This window comes from Chamaea fasciata, unplaced genomic scaffold, assembly GCF_029207755.1.
Source record: "Chamaea fasciata isolate MVZ Bird 193981 ecotype frontalis unplaced genomic scaffold, bChaFas1.0.hap1 SCAF_6, whole genome shotgun sequence".
Classification (NCBI taxonomy): domain Eukaryota; kingdom Metazoa; phylum Chordata; class Aves; order Passeriformes; family Sylviidae; genus Chamaea; species Chamaea fasciata.
The window spans coordinates 1,766,912-1,787,882 of record NW_027094091.1 but is presented as its reverse complement, the minus strand read 5'-3'; the positions used below and the strand labels follow the sequence as shown (position 1 = coordinate 1,787,882).

The following is a 20,971-nucleotide window of genomic DNA, read 5'->3' as shown; positions in this document are numbered from 1 at the left end:
ACTGGGGGTGACCTCACAATGTGCCCCCTCAGTGTCCCTGTGCGGTGCCCAGCTCCGGGGTGAGGGGCTGCCCCAGGCAGGAGGGAACCCACACCCCTCCACGAGCCCACTTCCCTCGGAGCCCCCCGCGCCCCCGCTCCACCACAGACCCCTGGAGCACAGCCGGGGGTGCTGCCCAACCCCCTCCAGACGGGCCGGCTCCGGGTTGATGCCACGGGGCTTTATTGAGGTGTTTCCACACGGGTCTGGGCCGGGACCCCCACCCCGGAGAGGCTGGTGAGTGTGTGTCCCCACGGGCGCTGCCCTGCCGGGGGTCCCGGGGCAGGCGGGCACGCAGAAGTCCGGGGGACCCGTGGAACCGGGGGGGCAGAAGGACCGGGGCTCCGTAAGTCCAGAGAGGTCCAGAGGGTCCCAGGGAACCGTGGCCCGGGGTGCAAGACTCGGGGGTCTGGGGTCTGGCGGAGGAACCGGAGTCCGGTGGTGGGGCTGAGGATCCCGTCCCGGGACCGGGGGTCCAGTGGTAACGGCAGGGCCGGGGTCCGGTGGTGGGACCGGGGCTCCGGGGGTCCGGTCACGGCGGGGCCAGGCCGCCCAGGCGCAGCTCCTCGCTCTCCAGCATCTCCCTGGAAAAGAAGGGCTGGGCTAAGCCCCTCGCCCCCCGTGCCCCCCGCGCCCCCCTCGCGTACCGGTACGCGGCGATCTCCGCCTCCAGCGCCATCCGCAGCCGCAGCAGTGCCGGGTACTCCCGCAGGCACCGGGCCATCTCCGCCTCCGCCGCCCCGATCTCCCGCTCCAGCTCCGCCACCCGCTCCTGAGAGGGGCCGTCAGCAGCGCCGGTGCCCCGGGGCGACCCCCGGGATCCCCGGCCGGACCCCCGCACAGGGTGACCTCTGGCCCGACATCCTCCCCACAGGGACCCCCGCCCGGCCCCTTCCCCCACCCAGATCCCTGCCCGACCCCCGATCCGCACGGATCCCCACCCCCGCCCCGAACCCCACCCACACGGACTCTCAGCACCCGTGGCCCGACCCCCGCCCGCACGGACCCCTGGAACTCCGCACCGCCCCCCACCCCGCACGGATCCCCCGGCAGACCCCCTCCCTACATGGACCTCTAGACCCCCACCCCACATGGACCCACGGGATCCCCAACCCCGCACCGACACCCACGCACAGGGACAGCGGGTGGCCCGACCCACACAAACCCCACATACCAATCCCACCTGAACTCCCCCATCCCATCCCGCCGCCGCTCCCGCTGCCTCCCGGGGCCCCCCATCCGGACCCCTGACCCCCGCCCCTCCCCATCCCCCTCTTCTCCCATCCCTCCGGGCATCCAGCTCGAGTACCGCCCCCCCCCGAAACATCCACCCCCCTCCTCACATCCCGGCCCCCACCCCCGCTCCCTCCCAACCCCCAGGCGCCCCCCGGCCCCCCCTTCTCATCCCGCACCTGGTACTTGGCCAGCTCCCCGCTCCGCCGGTCCCGCAGCCCCTCCAGCTGCCGGTGTAACGCGCCCACCGCCCCCCGCAACGCCTCCACCTCGGCGGCTCGGGCTCGCAACAGCCTCCGGTAACCGGCGGCCTCAGCACGGGCACGGAGCACCGCCTCGCCGCCGCCGCCGCCCCACCGGCACCGGGGCCGGCCCTCGGCCGCGCTCATCCCGGTGGTAATGCGGTTCCACCCCTCCGCGTCACGGAACCGCAGCCAATCCCGCCGGTACCGGGCGTCCGACTCCTCCCGGTAGGGAGGAGAGGGGGAGCCGGCAGAAGCCTATCCCCCAAAAGTGGGGTGAGGGGCTGCAGCATCGTGGATAGCGGCGAGGCGGGGGGCAAGGTCGAGTTCAGGGTCAAGGTCACCGCTGTTCCCCTCCCCCCCAACCCCCTTCATTCCTTCCATCATCACCAACCGAGGCTGGACTCGGGCTGGATGGTCCCGGCGGGGGGAGCCCCCACTTAGGGGGTCGCTGGGGAGGGGGTGCAGAGATTTTCCAGAAGAGGGGGGATTCAGCCCCTCTGCACCCCACGAGTGTCCTATGGGTCACACCCAGGCTCAGTCTGTGGGAGGTGATGGCAGTCCCGGGGGGAGTCAGGGACTGGTGCAATCCCTCGGCATGGGGGGCACCCCGAGTCCATGGTGGGGGGCTGCAAGGGCATGTCCAGGCCCAGGGAGCTCACAGGCCAGTGAGTGGGGGGCCGGGGGCCCAGACCATCAGTCTGTCCCACCACGGGGTGGGGCCGGTGTGGCCAAGTCCTTCGTCCAGCCCGGAGAACACAGATGGAAGCCGGAGGTGGCAAACTCCGACCGGGATAAGGCAAGTGGTGCAGGTGGTGCAGACCCTGCTATCAGGGTGGGGGGCTTCCAGCACCAGGATTGGGAGGTCCAGGTGGGCTGGAGGCTGTGAGGTCCAAAAGGAGCCAGTGTGACCCACGGAGCTGCTGGTGGGGAAGCTGCAGAACCCTGCCAGGTGTGCGGACCCATCCCTGGGCTCACAGGGGTCTGGGCAGGGAGCTGCAGGTGTCCATGGGGTGTAGAGGCTCAGCCCTGAGCTTCCACAGGTCTGAGCAGAGGGTTACAGACATCCGTGGGGTGCAGGGGCCCAGCCCTGGGCTTCTGGGGGTCAGGCAGGGGGCTGCAGAGGTCCATAGGGTGTGGAGGCCCATCTTTGGGTTCCTGGGGGTCCAGGCAGGGGGCTGCCCACAGCAGTGCTCCAGGTGGGGTTTGGTGAAGCTTTGAGTCCAACCGCAGGGGCACGGCCTCCCTCCTGGGTGGTCCTGGGGGGCTCTCCATGGCAGGGAGGGGGCTGCCAGTGGGGGGCTCCCAGGAAGCTGCAGCCCCTTCCCTGCCATGGTCCAGGCTCAGAGCCCAGCGGGCTCCCACTGCCACCTCCTGGCACATCGGCAGCACCCAGGCCCCCTCACACCACAGAGGCCACCCCCGAGACCGACGTCACCTTGTTGTCCTCGGCCCAGGGCTGGAGGTTCTGCAGGGCGTAGAGCGAGGAGTTGTGCATGCAGAGCGGGTCCTGCGGCAGCGGCTGCGCCAGGCTCTTCTGGAAAGCCTCCTGCTGCAGGTGCAGCATCAGCCGGTTGGCCTGCTGCCGCTCCGCCTCACGCTCCTCCGCCGTCTGACGCCTGCAGACACCCACCATTGGCACCACCACGTGCCACTGCCCCACAGCACCGTCCCTCGTCCCCTTACCGCTGGCATGTGCCGCTGTGACACATCCCCACACCACCACCGCGCCTCACCCAGCAGTGCATAGGGGAGGTGATGGGAAGCCCAACCCCAGTCCATCCCAGTGCCATCCTCTCCCAGAACGCAGGGCACGCTGTGGGGGCTTGGGGCTGCCACAGGGGTGTGAGCATCACGGTTGTGGCAACTACCCCCCGTTACCTCCACTTGGTGCGGCGGTTCTGGAACCAGGTCTTGACCTGGGCGTCCGTCATCTTGAGGGCCTTGGCCAGGGTGGCACGCTCGGCCGAGGCCAGGTACTTCTGGCGGTGGAAGCGCTTCTCCAGCTCGCAGATCTGCACCCGGGAGAAGGATGTCCGCGGCTTCTTGCGCTTGGGCGGTGTTCGGTTCTGGTATGGGTGCCCGATGCGACGCGTCACCGCGAAGGGCGACAGCGCGGCTGTGGGGACAGCGGGGTGAGGGGGGGCTTGGGGTGACCCCAGAAAAGCACAGCAGAGCAGGATCCTGGGGGGACGTCAGGGACCTCAGGGCCATGGGGATGGGGAGCTCCAGGGCAGCCACCAGTGCTGCCTGGGAGAGCAGGGGAGGGGGACACTCAGAGTTGGCCCCACCTGCTCCCCCACCTTGGGGACATGGGGGCAGCTCAAGACACGACGATGGAGGACCCATCCTCTTTCCTACCCCACGGCACAATCATTCCTCCAGGCCAGCGGTCAGCCTGGAATGTCAGGGCGGATGAGCTGGCCCGGTCACGGGACTGATGCAGAACCATCAGGTCCAGTTGCACAAACCCACCCTCCCCTGACACCGAGCCCTGCCGCAGCCCCCGAGGGGCCTCCACGGCACTGCAGGGGCTGCCCAGCCTTGCCAGAAAGGGGATGGGACCATAGAAGCTGTTTGGGAGGCAGAGAGTGTCTCTTTCCATGTGCCAGCAGTGCCTGGGCTGGCCACCGTCAGGGGCCAGGGAAGGGGATGTCCCTGCCCATCTGAGGTGTGAGCCAGGCCTGGTGAGGCAAATCCCCAGAAAATGCTGGAGCTGCAGGGAACAGCAGAGCAGCAGAGCAGCAAAGCAGCATGGAGGAAAGTGACGGCTTGGCAGCCCCCAACGCCTGCACCCCTCCCGCTCTGCCAGCAGCCTTGGCCAAGCCATGACCCTACGGCACCACATCCCCGTGGCGCCATGGCACCACAGCCATCACCAGGGCCAGCACCGCGTGGGCAGGGCTGCACATGGCCGGGACCATGGGCAGCCATGGAGCCCCAAGCCCCCATGGCACAGGGATGTGGGGCACAGCCCACAGCACCCCAGGGACGCCCTGGCGCCCACAGACCCTCCCTCCCACCCACGCCCAGGAGGCCGCCTGGCTGCCGGCAGGGGCGGACACAGTTGATGCAGGTGGAGCCGTGCAGTCGGGGGGATGGAGGCCCCCGTGCCCCCTCCCCGCACGGGGCGGCCCCTCGCCGGCACCAGATGCCTCCAGCCCGCAGCCCACCCCAAGGCCAGCGGTGCTGAGTGATGGCTGCGGCTGGGAGACCCCGTGCCGGGGAGGGGCTGCCCCATCCACCCAACGCTGGCGCCAGGCAGGAGACGAGGACGTCACCCGCCACCCCTGCGCGGGGACGGTGCTTCGTCACCGCTGCGATGGCGGGGTGGGCCGGGAGGCGGACACGGTTCTGCTGGCACCCGGGCGGGACCCCCACAGTCCCCAGCCTCCTGCCCCACACCGCGCCATCACCCACATGGCCGGCGCTCAGCCCCCAGCCCCGCACGGCCTCCAGCCTTGTCCCCGCATGCGGCCACACACTGTGGACGTGGCAGTGCCGCCATCTTGGGTGGGAGCAGAGCTGAGCCAGGCCCGGAGTCCCCAGCACCCACGCACGGTCCCAGTGCCCGGGACCCCAACCTCGGCACCCCTCCTGCTTCTCGGGTGCAGCAACCAGCACCCCCATCCCAGCACTGCTGCTCAGCCCCCACCACAGCACTCAGCTCCAGCCACACCAGCAGCACCTCAACCCCTCGCTGCCTCGCCAACACCAGCATCGGCACAGGCCCGCCCTGGCCTCTCCCACAGCACTGGCACTCGGTGTTCCACACCGATCCCTGCACGTTCAGATCTGGGATCCCATCCCCAGACACCCCACAGTTACCCCTTCACCACTGGTCCCATCCTCCGGGGCTCACAAGGCCGGGGCATCTGCTCTGTGCATGGACGGGCTTTGTCCTGCACTCACATGGTAGGTCCCCCACCCTGCATCGTGTCCCCACAGAGCCTCCACATCACATCTCACACCCTGCAGAGCCCCCACTGCACTCTCCGTTCCGGGGGAGCCCTCACCCGCACCCCATAGAGCACCCACCCCACAGCCCGGCTCCCCAGAGCCTCCAGCAGTTCCCTGTTATGGTGGGGCAGGGTCGCCACCCAGCACCTCCAAACCGGGGAAGGGACCAGACACGGAGTGGAGATCGAGACCGGAGCCTGTTAGGACCCCTCGGGCTCCATCCGGAGCCGCCGGACCCTGCCCGGTGCTGTGGTGGAGCCGCCGGTGGCCGCGTCTACCCCGAGCAGCTTCCACGGGCCCCGACGGCGCTGGGCGAGGACCGGGCGCTGCGGGAACCTGTGGAGCGCACGGTCCCCGCCATCCCCGTCCGATCCCCGTGTCCGCCCCGACCCGCGCCGCGCTCGCCGCACCGCACAGCCCCGACGGAACCCCGGGAGCGGCCGGTGCCGCGTGAATCCGCGGAGCCGTCAATAGCGGCCGGTAGTCCTCGGCAGCCGTCCCGCCCGCTCACCTGAGAGCCGGTCCTTGGCGATGCGGCGCGAGGTCTCCATCCAAGGGAAGGTGAGCCCCGGCAGCGCGGGCCCCGGCGGCGGCGCGGCGGGCGCGGCGGGCGGCGGGGCGGGCGCGGGCCGGTGCGCCGGGACGCGGATGACTCCGGCGGGCGGCGCGGCGGGCGCGGGGGTCACGTTCACGCTCACGTTCATGCTCATGTTGAGGTTGTAGGAGCCGAGCGGACCGGTGGGGCCGTAGCCGCTGCCGTAGAGCCCGTAGTCGGGCTCCGCCGCCGCCCGGTGCGGCCCCGTGGGCTCGGGGCCGCCCAGGATCTGGTCGATGCCGAAGCTGATGGGCTCGTGGGGCGCGGGGGGACCCGGGCCGCCGCCCTCCCGCTCCATCCCGGCCGCGCTCAGAGCCGGCGGGGCGCGGGCATGGCCGGGGGGCGGCGGGGGGCGGCGGCGGCGACCGGCGCGGAGCGCCCGGTGCGGGGCAGGACGCGGTGCAAGGTGCGGGTGCGGGCCCGGAGCAAGGTGCGGGGCAGGTGCCGAGTGCGGGTGCGGGCCCGGGGCAGGGTACGGGGCATGGCTCGCAGCCGCTGGCGGCCCCGGGGCGGGAGCGCGGGTGGGCTGCGGGCCCTGGCGGGACGCGCTTTTCTGCCCCGCTCCATCCGGACCGGCCGAACTCCCACCGCCTGCGCCCTGATTGGCGGCCGCGCCCCGTGACTGACAACCCGGGGCCCCGCCCCCGCCCCGGGACCCCCCCCCGCCCCCGCCGCTCCGGGCCCCCGCCCCGGCTCCGGGACGAGCGGACGGGCCCGTCGGGTCCCGAGCGTGCGCGCCCCGCACGGGCCCCGGACACCCCCCGTGCACCGACGTGCTCCGTACCCGTTCGCCCCGCCGGGGCGTCCGCCCGTCCTCCACCCGGTCCACCGGAGCCACTGTCGCATCGGGCAGCAGCGCGGCGCATTTTCGCGTCCCCGCTCCGTCCGCAGCCCCGTCGGCGCTTCCAGCCGCCTCTCCCGGGGCGCACGAAGCGGCCCCTGCCCCAGCGCCGTTACCGCGGGGCGTACGGACCGGCTCCGGGGATGCGCAGGCTTCCCGCCGAGCCCGGTTCCCGCCGAGCCCGCCCACAGGGGAGCGAATGGATCTGGCGGCCCCGGAGCCGACGGGCCCGGGGCCGCGAACCCAGGGGTTTGTCCGACCCGCCGCTCCCGGGATATGGATCCCAATCTCCTCGAGCCACTGTTGCCGGTAGCTGGGATCTCAGTTCCCAAGAAACCGCCTTTCCCGGGACACCGACCCCACGCCGAACTTCAGTTCCGGGACTATGAATCCCCCTTCCCCGGGACCTGCCGTTCCCAGTATCATGGACCCCATTTTCCACGGACCAGACTGTTCAGGGGGACGGAGTCCGACACTCCTGGTCCCGCCATTCTCGGAGATAGATCCCCGTTCCCGACGCGCCGTTCCCTGGGATGGACCCCTGTTCCCCGCCCGCTTTTCCCGGTCACAGAGCCCAGCCCGGCTCCGTCGGCGGGCGGTAACGGCAGCGGAGAACGGCACGGGATGGGCCGGGTCTTCCGACGACTATCGCGACAGCGACGCGGCGGCCCCGCGGGTGGGTTCCCGGCGGCTCCCGGGCGGGTCACGGCCCCGGGACAGGGGCTGGCGAGGCGGAGGCGGCCTCCCGGGCACGCTGGCGCCACCGGTCTGGGGCAAATGACATTACCGGGGCCTGCGCCTGTAAATCACGGCGGCACCGGGGGCTGCAGCTGCCGCACCGGGAGCGCGGCACGCCCCGGGACACCGGGGGCTCTGCACACCCAGGGGCGCCGCAAGCATCGGGGGGCACCGGGTGGCCCCAAGCGCTCCGCAGTGTGGGGTGCCCGTCCCCGCAGCCGCAGCTCTGCCGGGGTGTCGGGCCACGGGAACCGGGGCTGCACGGGGACACGCCGGTGCCACCCTCGGCTATGCCCACGTCCCACCACGGCACCGGGAACGGCCGAGCTGCTCTTCTCCACACCCGGGGCACCGGCGGAGCCTCGTGTGCCCAGAACGGGAGGGGAGCACAACACCGGGACCTTGCCCTGCAGGCGCCACGGCTTTCTGGTGTTTCCTGCTCGCAGCCCGGCAGGTGCCAGGTCAAATCCCAGTGGCTTTTCCAACTGGAAAGAGCCACCGGGTCTGCTGCGGGAAAGGGACGAGCTGTGACCCCGTGGGGTGCAGCCATGGCGGCGGCAGTGGCAGTGACAGCGGTGACAGTGGCAGTGGCAGTGGCAGTGGGAGGAAATGGCCGGTGCCGGAGGAGGAGGCGGCAGCAGGTTAATTGAACCCGGAGCAGGAGGCAGATGTTGCCGTGCCCAGGGGCTGGAATCTGCCGGGCTGGGAGATGGATTGGGGGGCTGTAACGAGGCCGGGGGCAATGCGGGCTCACCCGGCGCCTGCTTGCGCCAGGGCCCGCCCCATGCCCACGGGGGTCTGCAGGCGGCACCCCCGGCCGGAGCAGCCCCCCCTGCCCGGCACCCTCCAGCACCACGACCAGGGCTGCCCTGGGAGGGCGCAGGGAAGAACTAAAGGAAGCACTACGAGTCCTGAGTCCCTTTCCCACCCTGGCTGTGGGTGTAGGGTGTCTCCGTGCCACGGACCCCACTGGCCAAGGGCCCCTCACTGTCACCACCTTGTGCCGCTGGCTCTGTCCTCCCAGCGACCCTTGGGCCACCTGGAAAAAGGCCGTGTCCCTGTGTCTGCCCCAGGGTCCCCGGAGCCACCGTGGGGACCAGGCAGGGTACCTGCGCCCGGGACCTCCCAGTGTGCCAGTACAGACCCTTCCTCGTTTCTCGGCCAGCAGGGTCCTCCGTGTCCTCGGTGCCCACAAGGGGCTGGGCCTGGCGGTTCTCCTGGGTGGCGGTGACAGCTGGAGGGGATGCGGCAGAAAAAAGGGCATTTGCCCAGTTCAGAAAGAAATCATCCTTCAACCAGGGCGGCACCAGGCCCTGCCACCGCCACAGCTGCTCCAGCATCTCCCCGCTCCACGCCCTCCACGCCCCTCTGCCCCTGGGAACAGGGGGTCTGTGGGGTCTGGCCCCTGCCCGCCCCACCACGGGGCTGCTGCCCGAAGCTGCCGGGGCTCCTTGTGCCGTTTCCCACCGTGGCCCCGGGGCTGCCGGTGCCGCTTCGTGGTGCCACGTCCCCGGTGCCGCCCGTGCCAGTGCCGCCGTCCCCCACGGGAACGCCGCAGGCTCGGGAGCTGCTGCCGGGGCGGGGGTCGCTGGGACGGGTCCCTGCTTGTCCCCGGTGCCCCGGCCATCACGGCGATGGCGCGGTGGGGACCTGGCAGGGCCCCACGTTCCCACCGGCCAGAGGCTGCCGCGCACCCGCTCCCGCCCGCTCCCCCCCGTAATCTCATTACCGCTGGACGTCCCCTTCTTCCTCCCGCTTCCCCCCAAACCCGCTGGCAAACTGGAGGGACAGTCAGCTCCTCTCTGGCTGCTGGGTTAATTCTGGGCTAATTAGATGAACCAGCCCAGATTGGATTACTTTAGCCTGCATTTGGTCCTCCAGTCCTTGGCTTGCGGCTCCCGGGGGAGCTGCTGGCGCCTCCTGCCTCAATCAGACACTTCTTAACCGCATGAAACACTCCCGGTGCCCCCCGCCGCCCGCCCGCCGCGGGCGCCGGCACCCGGACGGGGTGCGCGGGGTGAGGCGGCAGCAGCCGGTGGGCGCGGTGCCCACCCCGAACCGCCTGACACGCCGGGAGGGCTGGGATGAGGATAGATGGGGCCGGGATGGGGATGGGATGGAGTCGGGATGGAGTCAGGATGGGACCGGCGTGGGGTTGGGATGGGGTCACTGCGGCCGCGGATGGCCCCCGCCGGCTGCCGGGGACCCGACGGCCGAGTCGCCCGCTCGGACGTCACGGTGGCCCTCGGCGTCTGCGCGGTGTCCTCGGGGAGGAGCCGGGTGCCACATGGGTGCGGGGGCGGCTGCTCGGTGACGCCAACACCCGGGTGCTGGCTGGGGGGGCGGTTGCTCCCCCCCGCGCACCTCCAGGCTGCAGCCCCTGGGGCGGGGCACAGTGGGTACCGGATTGGGGGGTCTAGCACGGGCCATCCCCCTCAAAACCTCCCCCCGGCCCCAGCTCCGTGGTCTGGGAGCGGGGTAAGAAGGGATGGGGGGGGAACAGTGTGGGCTGGGGGGCTGCAGAGGTGATGGATGCCAGCGGAGCCCTCAGGCTTTCTGTGGGGTGAGGGCAGTGAGGAAGGGGATGGAGCAGGGGACGGAGAGAGGCACACACAGCCCCCACCCCTTGGGCTGCAGGACAGGCAGCTCCAGCCCCACTGGTCAGTGGGACCGGTGCCCAGGAGCCACGGGACACATGGCTGGGCACACAGGAACCCTCCCCCACGCCGGACGCCCTCGGGGTGCTCGCGTACCCCACCTTCACCTCCCCAGCCGGGGGTTGTTGTGGGGTCCTGCCCGGTCTGGGGGCTGCAGGTGCCAGTGCTGCCCGTCCCGGTGGGCTGGTGCCCGTCGCGGGGCCACAGTGTGCCGGTGGCTGGTGGCCGCTGACAGCCACGTCGCTCAGGGCCTCGTTATCGAAGGTTAATTGGATTCTGCAGATGTACTCGGTGCATTAGGCAGGAGCTCAGTCCATGAGCACCCAGCCCCCGCTGCCCTATAGGCACCCCTGTCCACCTCAGAGGGATTAATGGGGGACCCCTATCTGCCCTGGTAGACCCCTGCCCGATCTGTCAGGGACCCCTGTCTGCCCTGGGGGTCCCCTGCCTTCTTTGGGGGGATTCCTATTCACCTGATGGTGGTGGGGGGAGCTAACGCTGCTGCCCTGCTCCCACTGCGATCATGAGCGTGTCCGGCCTCAGCCCCAACCCTGCACCACTGCGGTCATGAGCGTGTCCAGCCTCAGCCCAGCCTCGCTCAGCCCCAACGAGGGCTCGAGCCGGGAAAACGCCCGGCAGCACTTCCCAGAAGGAGCCGCCCCGGCCCTGCCGCGGAAATGGAGCTGAATATCTGAGCAGGGCTCAGCTAAAAGCCTCGGCCCCACAGCCCCGCGCAGCCCCGGCGGCTCCCGCCATCAATTATTAACGGCGAGATGGATCCGCGGCCTCGCCCGTGCCCGGCTGGCGGGGGCGGCTCCGGGAGAACCGGCTGCCGTGACCCCAGCCCCGGGACGGGCTCTCTGCTCTCGGTCCCGCGGGGCCCGTCCCCGAGCCACCCACAGAGGCCGCTCCTCTCCCGGCCGGGACTCTCGGTGTCGGTGTCGGTGCCGTTACCGGGTGCGGTGCCGGTTCTCCTCACGGCGGCAGCAGAAAGCGATGCTGCCCCGCCGCGGGGCCGCGCTGGCCCCGCTGTGACCCCCGCCCCTCCCCGGATGGCTCCTGGCAGGTACAGATGGGACCGGACCCTCCCCAACCGGGGGTCACCGGCCCCCGCCGAGCTCTCGCCTCCCCGGAGGCGCGGGCAGGGCGTGGGCGGGCGGCAGGGCGGGGGCTGGTCCGGAGCCTCTGCCCGCCGGCGCCCCGGCACCGGGAGGGGTTCCTGCTGCTCCCGGTGGGGCCCCGGAGGTCCCGGGGTCCGGCCACACACCGTGCGCGGCCCGGGACGAGGGGCTAGTACCGGGGTCACCGGGGCTCGGCCGGTGCCGCACGGGGACAGGCTTAGGCGCTCCGGTCGGGCTGGGGAGACAGAGCGAGTGGACTGGACACACTGAGGGAGCTGCGGGGTGGAGTAAGTGCTGTGACTCGTATCCGGGACCGGAACCAGGATCAGAACCTGGACCTGGATCGGGACCGAGACCAGGATCATCACAATGACCGGGACGCATCCCGGAGCCCCAAACCCGCACTGTCCCTGGCCGTGGCAGCCCGTGCGGAGCCGGCGCCAGAGCAGGGCTGGCAGCGCGGCAGTGTGCCAGGAGCTCCATAATGGGGTGGTGGGTGCCCGCCCCTGCTCGGGGGTCCCGCCGTGTTCCTCTGCCCGCTCCCACCCCCCTGGCATGTACCAGCCTTCCCCGCCGCCGGTCTGGGATCCGGGGCGGGGGTTGCACAGTCTGTGAGGAGCCGTGGTGGGCTGTGAGGGGCCGTGGGGAACTCGGCTCCGCTCTGCATTAGCGCGGCCGCTGCTTCCCCTGAGCCAAACCTTCATTAGCGTGGCTCCGGCTGCGCCGGGTGGGGCCGTGGGCTGCTCCGCTGGCACCCCAAATTGTCAGCGTCTCGGCACCCCAAGCTGCCAGCACCCCAGTACCCGACAAACCCGAACTGCCAGCACTTCAACCCTGCCTGCACCCCAGCACCGGGCACCCCAAATGTCAGCACCAACAACACCGTGACACCCCAAACTGCCAGCACGCTGGGACCTCAGCAGCACAACCCTGCCTGAACCCCGGCACCCCGATTTGCGAGCTCCCTGACACCCCGAAGTGCCCCGATACCTCGAACTGCCAGGGCAAACACCCCGACCCTGCCAGCACGCCGGTACCCCAATCCTGCCCGTACCACTGCATCCCTCAGCCCAGCCCTGCACTCGCCGCCGCAGTTAACTCTGTGCCCCCGTGGAGACACCCCCGTGTCCACTCCCGAATCCTCTCAGACCCCCTGAGCCCCCCCAGACCTCCCCCACCCACGGCCCCCCTAACCCACCCCCCTGAGTCCTCCGCATGTATCCCGCGCCCTACCCAGACTCCTCGTCCCCCTCGTGCCCCCTCACAGCCTCCAGACCCCCTCAGACCCCCTCAGACCCGTGTCCCCCCGGTTCCCTCCCGTGCCCCCCGAACACCCCCTGCCCCCCCCGCCCCTCCCGTTCCCCCGCGTTGCTCTGCTGCCCCCTGGCGGCGTTCCGCAGCACCGCGCGCACACCGAGCCCTCTCTGATTGGTGAATGCTGCTGTCCGTCAAGAGCGCTCCCTGTCCCTATTGGCCAGTGCCGGGAACGCCCTCCCCTAAACACGGCGGGTCCGCTGGCGGCGGCTCCCGGCGAGTCCCCCGGTCACAGACGAGGTCGGGGCGGGCTCGGGATCCCGGGCCTCTCCCCGTGGATCGTGGGGAAGGGCCAGCACAGGGCCGAACTTGCGCTGCCCGCCGCTCCTCGAGGCGCGTGGGGAAACACTAAGAGTTGTAGTCCCGCCGCTCGCCGCGGCCCCGCCCCGAACCCGGAAGTGCGCGAGGCCACAGGCGGAGGCGGCTCTAAGATGGCGTCGCCTCCTCAGGGGGGCCCGATGGCCATCGCCATGCGGCTGCGGAACCAGCTCCAGGCCGTCTACAAGATGGACCCGCTGCGGAACGAGGCGAGCGGCCGTACCGGGAGGGAGGGAGGCACCGGGAGGAGGCGGTGGCGGCGACACCGGGGGCCAGCGCGGGCAGGGACGGGAGGTGCCCCAGTGGCGCCGCTGGGGGGCGCTGTTAGACCGAGGGGCGGTGCGGGAAGGCGGGGCCAGGAGAAGGGGGCGTGGCCAAGGATCGGGGCAGGCTTTGGGCTGGGGGTGTCCCCAAACCCCCAAAATCCCATTTTATGACATAATAGGGCAAAAAGCCCCCTCCAAATCCCGATTTTTGGCGTAATAATGGAATACAGAGCGCTCAGTCCTGTTTTCTGGTATGTTAAGGCAAGACAGGGGGTGCAGCACCCCAAAATCTCGTGTTCTGCCATAATAATGGAAGACAGGAGGCACAGCCCCTCCCAAATCCTGTTTTCTGGCATAATAAGAGAAAACAGGAGGCGTTGGGGCCCCAGAATCCCATTTATTGGCATATTAAAAACACACTGAGGCCAGCCTCTCACAATTCCATTATCTGGTATAATGATGGACAACGAGGGGCAATCCCTACAAAATCCCACTTTCTGACATATTTTATCAAGATAGAGATGATCAGCCTTTCAGAATCTGTTTTTTGGCATATTAAAGCAAAACAAGAGGCACAACCCCCCAGAATCCCATTTTCTAGCGTGTTAAGGGAATGCCAGGAGAAGGTTCTTGGGCTAAGGGGTTCCAGGTGAAAGATGAAAGGGGTGTCGGGGGTCTCCAGGTGACAGGTGAGGGTGGTCTTGGGATGCCCTAGGTGACAGGGAGGTGTCCCCGCAGGAGGAAGTGAAGGTGAAGATGAAGGAGCTGAACGAGCACATCGTGTGTTTCCTGTGCGCCGGCTACTTCATCGACGCCACCACCATCACCGAGTGCCTGCACACCTGTGAGTGTCCCCCACCTGTGTGGGGGGTTTGGGGGGGGGCTGTGAGTCCCGTGGGGGTGCGGTCCCAGCCCTCCCACACCTGTCCCTGTCCCCAGTCTGCAAGAGCTGCATCGTGAAGTACCTGCAGACCAGCAAGTACTGCCCCATGTGCAACACCAAGATCCACGAGACGCAGCCGCTGCTCAACCTCAAACTGGACCGGGTCATGCAGGACATCGTCTACAAGCTGGTGCCCGGCCTGCAGCACAGTACGGGGGACATGGGGGGCACAGGGGGCATGGCCTGCAGCACAGTGTGGGGGGCATGGGGAGCTAGATGAGGACAGGGACAGGAATGGGGATGGGGACAGGGTCTGTGGCAGGGGCTTGGTGCAGTGGCAGCAGTGGGGAGAGGGAGGACAGCCAGGCACTGCCCTCAGGGGCAGATGCACCAGATGTGTCCCTGAGCCACCTCTCCTTTGCAGGTGAGGAGAAGCGGATCCGGGAGTTCTACCAGTCCCGTGGCCTCGACAGAGTGACACAGCCCAGCGGTGACGGTGGGACGGGGGGGCACGGGGAGCAGCTGGCTGCGGTGCTGGGGGGTGTCGGGGACGCAGGGGGCTGACGGTGCCACCTATGTCCCCAGACACGGTGGGAGGTGACCCCATGGGGCTCCCCTACAGCACCTTTGACCACTCGCGCGCACACTATTTCCGCTACGATGAGCACGTCTCGCTCTGCCTGGAGAAGCTGAGGTGAGTCTGCGGGGGCTGCAGCCCCTCAGTGGGCTGGGGAGGGGACACAGGGGACACTGGGCATGACCCCCACCCCTGAGACCCTGAACACGTGTCGCTTTCTTTTCCCGCCACAGCTCCAGCAAGGACAAGAGCAAGGCTGTGCTGCAGGTGAGTGGGGATCCCTGCAGTCCCCACCTCTGATCCCCAGCTCTCACCCTGGCCCCGGCAGGGGTGTATGGGGTCCCTGGGGGGTGTGTGGGGTCCCTGGAGGACCCCACAGCCCCCCAACCCACTCTTCCCCTCACAGCAGAAATACGTGAGGTGCTCAGTGCGGGCGCAGATCCGACACCTGCGGAGGGTCCTGTGCCACCGGCTGGGGCTGTCCCTGCAGCACGTGAGTGGGGATCCAGGGGGGTTCCCAGCCCCCAGGGTTGTCCTGGCCCCCCTGATTCAGCCTTCCCGTGCAGGTGCAGATCCTGTTTGACAACGAGCCCCTCCCCGACCACATGACAATGAAGCAGCTCTGGCTCTCGCGCTGGTTCGGCAAGGTGTGCATCCATCATAAAGCATGGCAACCTCTGACTTTGGGGTTCACCCAGCCAGTGGGGTGGTGGGGTGACCCTCTGGGGGTGGTTTGGGGCAGTGTGGGATTGGGGGATTGAGGATCTTGAATGTCAGTGGCTGCAGTGGTGACCTGGGGAGGTCCCCAGCCCCTGTATGGGTCAGGCAAGGGGGGGGTCCCCAAAGGAGTTGGCCAAGTTCAGGGTGCAGCCCCAGGGGAGTACCTGGGCTGGGGTTTGGGGTCTCTGCCCCAAGGGGATCTTGGGCTGGGGTTTGGGGCCATGGATTGGGATTGGGGGTCCCTGGTCTGAGGTTTGGCATCCCTGCCCTAGGAGGGGGTGCTGGGCTGGGGTTTGGGGTCATGGACTGGGATTGGGGGGATCCCTGTGTGGGGGGGTTCCCTAGGCTGGGATCTGGGGTCTCTGCCCCAAGGGGGATCCTTGGCTGGAATCCCCCCAACTCTGACCCCCCCTCACCCCACAGCCCGCACCCCTCCTGCTGCACTACAGCATCAAGGACAAGAGGAGGTAGGGGTGGGGGGTGGGCGCTGCCCCCCCAGTGCAGCCCTGCTCCCGCCCCCCCACCCCCCATAACTTATACCCCAGTTCGAATTTATTTTTGGAATAAAATTGTGGAAAAGCCTCCTTGAGTCCTTGCTTTGTCTGGGGGGGCTGGGGGCTGCTGTGGGGGTCTCAGGAGCGTCACCTCTGCACCAGCAGCTCCAGGAGCTGGGGGGCTGCATGTGGGGAGTCAGTGACCCCCGGATGGGCTGCACCCATGGGGGGCTGAGTCATGGGGAGCTTAGGGGTGCGCTGTGGGCAGTGGGGCTGTGCAGCCACCTCCGTCCCCATTCCCCCGCCGTGCCGGGGGGGGGTCTCACAGCCCCGCACAGACATGCGGGCACGCTCCATATCGATCCCGTCACGATCCCGTCACGGCTTCCCGGTGCTTGTCCGGCCCCTCCGGCCCGCGCCCCACATAATGAGCCTTAATAAAGTCATCGGCCCTTTGATTGCCGGGGGAAGGGGGGAACCTCGCAGTCCCCCCCGCCCCGCGCGGCCCTAATTAGCCCGGGACAATATTCCGCCATCTGGATCCCCGCGCGGCAGCCACGGGCACAGCTGCGGGCGGCGGGTCCCGGGGGTGTCCCTGGGGTGGGGCCGGGACCCACGGCTGCGGGAGGAACAGGTGCCGGATCCCAGTGATCCCGGTGATCCCGGGAACGCGGCTCCGGAGGGGCCCTGGCTGCGGCACAGGGCTCAAACCCCCCCGGTCCTGACCCTGCTCAGTCCCCTCGGCACGGTGGTGCCAGTGCCGGGCTGTGCCGGGGATCACCCCTCCATCCTCGCCCCCCGAACCGGCTGGCCCGTCCTGGGGTGGGCATGGTGTAGGACCCACCGGCCTTGGGTGGATGTGGCACCGGGTGCCCCGTGCCCACGCCGGGGGAGTCGCGCCGTGGCCCATCCTTCCTCCCCGGCCCCGCACTGAGCTCTGCGCTTGGTCCCCCGCGCCGCCGCCGCCGCTGCCGGGGGATCCGGTTACGGCCCGGCCCGGCCCAGCTGTCGGCCGTCGCTCACCGGGCGGGGGGCGGCCGAGCTCGCCTGCCCAAAGCCCCCACAAGGACGAAGGGAAACGCGGGGGCTGCAGGGACATCCGAGCATGGGAGTCCCAGTTGGGGCTGGAGGGGTGGGACTGCGGAATGGGGGTTCCAAATGAGGCTGGAGCGGTGGGGTGCAGGATTAGGGTCCCAACCGGAGAGGGAGGGGCGGGGTTGTGGAATGGGGGTCCCAAATAGGACCGGAGGAGCAGGATGGGGGGGGGGGGGGTCTCAGTAGGACTGGAAGGCTTGGGGTGCGAGGTGGGAGTCCCGAGCAGGGACAGAGGGTTTGGGGCAGGATGGGGGTCCCAAATGGGGTCAGAAGGATGGGTGAGGGATCCTCAATGGGCTGGAGGTGTGGGACAGGGATCCCAGCTCCACCGGAGGGCTGTGGGTGCAGTATGGGACTGCCAACCAGGGCTGGAGGAGTGGAGGTACGGGATGGGGATCCCAAACAGGGCTGGGGGGCTGGGGGTGCAGGACGGGGGTCCAAATGGGGGCTGCCTGTGGGGGAGTGGGCGCGTAGGTGGATAGATGGATGGAGGGAGGGACAGATGGATGGATGGACGGACGGATGCCGGGGGTGGTGAGGCAAGGGCTGTCCCTGTGTCTGTCAGCAGTGGCTCTGGCAGCCAGTTACAGACGGCAGAGCAGGAAGCCCCCCGGAGCCCCCCACGCCCCCCCCCCCCCCAGCCCTGCACCCCCTCCCTTATCAGCGCCGGCCCCGGAGGAGCCTAATTCAAACCAACTGCGGGGCTGACGTTGGTAAATGAGCCCCCCGCCCACGGCCTGGCCCCAGCGCCCACGGGGGCTGCCCCGGAGAGGGGGGAAGATGAGGGTTGGGGGATCCAGCGGGGCAGGGGCAGGTACCGGGGGGATGTTCCCGTACCCCCGAGGCGCGGTCAAGCTGAAGGCACTTTGATGTGCCCCCGGCCCGTCATGCTCCGAGGGGGCTAATGGCCCCCGGCTCCAGCCCGGCAGAGAGGGAAACCTGAGCCCCCATCCCCCTGTCCTGAGCCTGGGGGGCTGCCGGGGGTCCCCAGCTCTGTCCGAGAGGATCTGGGCATATCATGGACTCTCGTGACCAAGGGGACGGGACCCTTGAGAGCTCTTGGCTGTGTGGGACCCCCAGGGGTCCCACTGGGGATGGTGGCACCCCCAGCCTGGAGGGTCCCGGGGCTCCGGTGCAGGGTGAGACGGGAAGGGACCCACCCATGATGTCGCAGGGATGTGCCAGGGGGCTGCGGGTGCAGTACTGGGGGGGAATCTGTAGGAGGGACCCCACAGAGAGACTCCTCAAGCCCCCCACCCCCCACAGCCCTGCAACTCCTGTGCCAGGTGGGGGGCAATGGGGGCACAGCACAGCCCGGGGAGGGGGGCACAGCATTACCCCTCCCTCCTATGTCACTGTCCCCAAGCACTGCCCCATCCTACTCCTCACCCCCCAGCCCTGTCCCTCTCTGGGACCCCTCCCTAGCCCCCTCCAAAACCCCCCAAAACCCACCAGCCCCATGGACTCTCACTCTGGGAGTCCCGCTCACCCCCAGTCGCTGCCCTGACCTGGGGGTGGTCACAGGCGGAGGACCCCGGGCTGCTGAGCCCCCCGGCTGTGCAGAACCCCCCTGGCTGCACCGTCCCCACCATGCTCCGGCAGCACCGGCTCCGGGCAGCCGTGACAGAGACAAATGAGCCCCCGGCACCTCCACACCCCATCGCCGGGTGAGGGGCCATGCTCGGCGTCCTGGAACGTGGTGGGCACCGGGATGGGCTGGGTGGGCACCGTGGGGACACATGTGACACAGTATTGCCCCACACTCTGACCTCCCACCCCAAGGCACCCACTGGGCCCATGGCGACACACAGCCGTCTGTCCCTGTGGTGCCCATCCCATCCCACTCCACGCCCAGCAGCACAGGGCACGGGCACGCGACTGTCACGACGGGAATGAGCTGTCACGACAGGAATGAACCGTCGCACCAGCGCGGGGACGTTCCCTTGTAACGAAGCGCCGGGATGAGGCTGATGAGAAAATCCAAACGCAATTTAATTCCTGTCACCGCCTGAGCAGCTCTAAATGACTTCAGGGGGTTCTGACGGACCCACGCTGAGCCCCCCTCAGCCCTCCCCACACTGTGCCCCCCTCAGCTCCGCTGCCCCCCGCCTCGGCCCCGTGCTTCCTGCCCGTTTCCTGAGGATGTGGGCACCGGCACTGGCACCGGGATGCCCGCCGGCGTGGGAAGGGGGGCGAGGGGGGGCACCTTCCTGCGGACAGAGGGGTCATGGCAGGGCCTGGGAAAGTGCCGCCCTCGGGACCCCAACACTCGCTGCAGCCACCTGGAGGACCCCCGGGATTGCTCGGAGCAGCCAGGCTAGTGATAGGAGCACTTGTGGCACCAAACCGTGGCACCCAGCCCTGCCACTGGCATTCCGGGGCTGCCCAGGACCCTGAACACCCAGTCCCAGCTGCTGGGTGGTGACAGGGCCAATGTCCCCTTTGATAAAGGGGCACCGAGCACCATCAGCCCGTCCTGGCATGGGTGCGAGGGGTGGTGGGGCCGTGGGAGCGGGGTCAAGGTACCCCTTCACGTCTCCCGGTTTATTTTGGCCGCCGGAGCTTCCTCCAAGCCTTTGTCTGGTGGCTGCAGCCTCCCACCGCACCCCCAGGCTTCCTGCGTGTCTGCAAGGTCAGGGGGATGCTCTGCAGGACCACCACCCTGGGATCGGTGGGATGGGAATGTGAGGATTTGGGATGGGAATGTGTTCTGCCACGTGCACGGGTGGGACATGGGATGGGATACGGGATGGGATAGGGGATGTGGCATGGAGTGCACAGGGGACGCACACATGGGGTACAGGAGGGCACAAAGGGCAGGTGTGGGTGCTCTTGGAGGGTGCCAGCCTGACCCCCATGGCCAGGCTGGTGCAGATGCTGCGGTTTGGGTGCTGCTGCCCCAACGTGGATGCTGGTGCCGTGGTGTGGGTGTCACGGCAAAGGTGCCGCGGTGCCAGTAGCCACAGTGTGGGTCCTGGTGCTGTGGCGTGGCTCCCAGTGCTGTGGTATGGATCCTGAAGCCATGAAGTGTGTCCCATGTGGGTCCCAGTGCCATGATGTGGATCCCAGTGCCACAATGTGGGTCCCGGTGCCACGATGTGGGTGTCAGTGCCACGGTGTGGGTGTCAGTGCCACGGTGTGGGTGCCATGGCATGGTGTGGGTGCCAGTGCCACCACGGGGGCCCCAGTGCCCTGTGTGTCCCAGTGCGGTGGCGCTCTCCATCCCGCCATTGTTCCACCCTTTGAAGTCGGTGTTTCCTGGCGGGTTTGTCCCGGCCCGCCTGCGCCGGTGCTTCCCAGGCAATAAATCACCCGGCACGGGGGTTCGACGTCCGTGTACCCACGGTCGCAGCCTGACAAAGGGCTCCCTCCAAGCCCACCTTCACTTGGGACCTGCCTGGGCAGGGCAAGGACTCACTGGAGCTCCGTGGTACCTACCATCAGGATGGACATCACAGTGGTCCCTTCCCCATGTACCCGCCATCCCCACTGACTCCGATTGGTACAACAGGATGTGGATAACCCCGGGGTTAGGATTTGGGGCATACCACAGCAAGTTTGGGAGTGCCCACGACAGCCCAGCTGATGTGCCAGGGCTTCAGATGGTCTCTCCACTCCTGTGTGGCTGCCCCCAGCGCCCCGAGGCTTCCGTCCGGGCCCAGCGCTGACGGCACGGCCGTTCCCTCCGCTATTCCCAGCATTTCCTGGGGTTTATTGTCTTTCCCTCCCTGTCCCACCTTCCTCGCAGGAAACCCTTCGTCCCACGGGGCCGGCGGCTCCATTACCAGCAGGACGGCGCTCCCGGCTCCCTCTCCACGGGCAGGGATACAGCCGGCGCCCCGGGAGCTGCTCAAGCCCCCAAATCCTGCTCAGACCCT

The 20,971-nt window shown here is 69.0% G+C and overlaps 3 protein-coding genes across 4 annotated transcripts; 1 reads left to right on the top strand and 2 right to left on the bottom strand.

The window, feature by feature from the left end:
* Positions 1-205: 205 nt before the first annotated feature.
* Positions 206-2,428, bottom strand: LOC136290842 (alpha-internexin-like). The gene is made up of 3 exons (XM_066185186.1): positions 1,452-2,428; positions 687-811; positions 206-623 (listed from the first exon to the last, which is right to left on the bottom strand). The coding sequence occupies exons 1-3, from the start codon at positions 1,659-1,661 to the stop codon at positions 572-574; spliced, it is 387 nt and encodes a 128-aa protein (XP_066041283.1). The 5' UTR covers positions 1,662-2,428; the 3' UTR covers positions 206-571.
* Positions 2,429-2,906: 478 nt separating this feature from the next.
* On the bottom strand, positions 2,907-6,367 carry TLX2 (T cell leukemia homeobox 2). Its single transcript, XM_066185180.1, has 3 exons — positions 5,986-6,367; positions 3,396-3,633; positions 2,907-3,133 (listed from the first exon to the last, which is right to left on the bottom strand). The coding sequence occupies exons 1-3, from the start codon at positions 6,365-6,367 to the stop codon at positions 2,917-2,919; spliced, it is 837 nt and encodes a 278-aa protein (XP_066041277.1). The 3' UTR covers positions 2,907-2,916.
* Positions 6,368-12,978: 6,611 nt separating this feature from the next.
* On the top strand, positions 12,979-16,080 carry PCGF1 (polycomb group ring finger 1). 2 transcript variants are annotated; one of them, XM_066185182.1, is made up of 9 exons: positions 12,979-13,267; positions 14,063-14,168; positions 14,264-14,416; positions 14,632-14,703; positions 14,793-14,901; positions 15,018-15,051; positions 15,194-15,277; positions 15,351-15,431; positions 15,928-16,080. In XM_066185182.1, exons 1-9 carry the CDS (start codon positions 13,172-13,174, stop codon positions 15,973-15,975), a joined length of 783 nt encoding a protein of 260 aa, XP_066041279.1. In that variant the 5' UTR covers positions 12,979-13,171; the 3' UTR covers positions 15,976-16,080. The 2 variants fall into 2 exon arrangements, with proteins under 2 accessions (XP_066041279.1, XP_066041278.1); XM_066185181.1 differs by having other exon boundaries at positions 15,191-15,277.
* Positions 16,081-20,971: the final 4,891 nt, after the last annotated feature.